The 2,453-nt window shown below is 49.4% G+C and overlaps 1 protein-coding gene across 1 annotated transcript; it reads left to right on the top strand.

The window, feature by feature from the left end:
* Positions 1-1,188: 1,188 nt before the first annotated feature.
* On the top strand, positions 1,189-1,933 carry LOC111615681 (the record flags this gene model as incomplete). Its single annotated transcript, XM_023357114.1, has 1 exon — positions 1,189-1,933. A coding segment is annotated over exon 1 (745 nt), but the record flags the coding sequence as incomplete, so codon positions are not given.
* Between the last annotated feature and the right edge of the window lie 520 nt (positions 1,934-2,453).

The raw sequence follows: 2,453 nt of genomic DNA, 5'->3' as shown, positions 1-2,453 counted from the left end.
CTTTGATGTGTTTTTTATCGCTTCTCGGCCTTCTTTGGCTAAGATCGAATAGTTGGTTCTTAAGCCTACTAAGTCAGTTTTAGGGTGTTTAAGGGCACCCAGGTCGACGTTTCTGCTATTAGCCTTTTTGGTTTTGTATAACCATAGAGGCGCCTTTTGGTAAGGTTTCCTTACTAAAAGAGGAAGTCCAGGTCCCTTTAGCGACTGGGCTTTAACCAAAAAGAGAAAAGTTCTCCTTTTTTTGCACTGGAGGAACCTGCCTGCGCATTCTAGCGTATTCGCGGGGAAATCCGGGCCAATATCCCCACGGTTGGCCCCATCTTTACAGTAGGGCTTCTTCCTTACTTTTCCTACTTCTATACCCATGGAGGGTATTTCTTCAGCCGCTTGGGCGTATAGTGTCCCAATGGAAAACACTACTCCAACCAAGGGTCCAAGTTCTAATATGGTAGTTGAGGCTAGTTTAGCTTCCTCCTCTGTTAGTAAGCCTATGATAGTTAGTGTAGGTAAGACTAATACTAAGTCTAGCCAACCTGCCCCTAGGCCTGTCTCCGGTCACGTTCGTGCCGTTGAGCAGCCCACTTTCAAGGGGGTCAGGCTGGTCGGCATGAAGTCTTCTAAGGCTTCTGCTGCTCAGTCTGGTCTGGCAAGTCAGGTGGCTGCTGCCGATAAGACAGCAAGTCTGGCCCCTAAGGCCAGTTTTAGTAAAGTAGTTAGTGGGACCGCTCCCGCTAAGCCTATATCTTCGTCCGCTTCTGGGCCCTCAGTGCCCCAGAAGACCAGCTTTGCTAAAGTAGCAGCACGTTGGGCTCCAGCAGCCACTGTGTCTGCTCACACAAACAAGTTTTTCAACACCGAGCAGTTAAATGCAGGTGTTTTAGCACAGCATAAATGTGCCAAACCTGCCGTCCTTAACGGCAGGATGCGAAGGGTGCTCAGTGCCCATGTTTCCGTTCCGGAAGGCTCGACCGTTGACGAGATACTGGACGGCATAGAGCGCACCCTTGCGCCTGGGGAGTTTCCCGGTTTGCGCCCATGGGCAAAGACCGGTATTTTATAGGCTTTCGGTCGACAGAGAGTCGCCGCCTTTTAGTTACCACTGGTTTTGTGGTCAAGGACGTTAGGGTTTTCCCCGTCCCGCTTGATGAAGACATCACTACTGTCTTCATTAGGTTCCTTCCTCCCGAAATGGACCTAAAGGCTGTTCACCTGTTGATGGGCCAATTCGCAGCCGTAAAGACTGTGTCTATGCAAAAGGTCCCGGGCCGCCCGCATATAGACACAGGAACGGTCAAGATTTGTATCGAGGTCAAGAAACCAATCCCCAACATCGTATACTACGAGGGTGTGCCCCTGACCCTTGGATACCGAGGTGTAGAGCAAATCTGTCGACACTGCCTCGAGCCAGGTCACGAGCAGAGGGACTGTAAGGCTAGCCTCTGCGAAAACTGCCATAGCAGGTTTCATGCTGCGAGGAATTGTCCAAAGCCGTGCCGAGTCTGCACGGGGGACCATAGCATTCTGTCTTGTAGTGCAAAGGGCTCTGTTGAGGAAGCAGCTGCTTCCGACAACATCGAGATGGAGGTGTCCACGGATGCCTCTGTCCCCGTCTCTTCTCCCGTCAACCTGCCGGAGGCCCAAGCTGCTCCAATGGTTGTCGAAGATACTGCCCCAGTCCCAGCTCCGCCTGTGGAAACTGGCAATAGTAATAAGGTAGATGATAAGATAGAGGAAGACTGCTCTAAGCTAGATAGTAGGAAGCAGTCAATAAGTAGTGTTAGGACTAGAAGTAAGACTAGTCGTAATTCCAAGGGGAGTGAAGGTGAAAGTAGTAGCGATGTGTCCGCTGCTGCGGGATCCAGATCTGGGAGGGAAGGTAGGCCTAGTAAACGGGCCTGCCGCCGTAGACGTAAGAATAGGAAGGCCAGGGCTGGTAAGTCCTCCAAGTACAAAGAAATACTAACCCCCTAATCCAAACATGTCTTTCAAAATACGTTTAGCATCCCTTAATTGTAATGAACTTCGGTCCATCCCCCGCCAGCTTTTTGTTGCTTCCCTTTTGTCCTCCCTTCAGCTAGATATTCTGGCTTTGCAGGAAACGTATTTTGAGAACATGCGAAAAGTTAGGAATTTTAGGCCTAAAATTAGGGGCTATAATAGTTATTATAGCTTCTCCAGGGGTAGGAGCGGAGGAGTTGCACTCCTCGTCTCCTCCAGTATCACGATCCAACAGTTCCTCACTGATAGTGACGGACGGATAGTTTGTTTAGACATTGTTAAAAATAAAAAAACTGCTAGGGTTGTTTGTATTTATGGCCCTACGAGGCCTAGCTTACGTTCAAACTTTTTCCAAATTCTTGGTAGCTATCTTGCTACCAATAGAGACATATTTGTCATTGGTGATTGGAACGTGATCCTCCGTCCCGAAGACAAGGAAGGAGGTAGCTGGTCCC

This window comes from Centruroides sculpturatus, unplaced genomic scaffold, assembly GCF_000671375.1.
Source record: "Centruroides sculpturatus isolate CEXI.00-Female unplaced genomic scaffold, Cexi_2.0 scaffold2537, whole genome shotgun sequence".
NCBI classification, from domain to species: domain Eukaryota; kingdom Metazoa; phylum Arthropoda; class Arachnida; order Scorpiones; family Buthidae; genus Centruroides; species Centruroides sculpturatus.
This window is presented reverse-complemented; position numbering and strand designations above follow the sequence as displayed.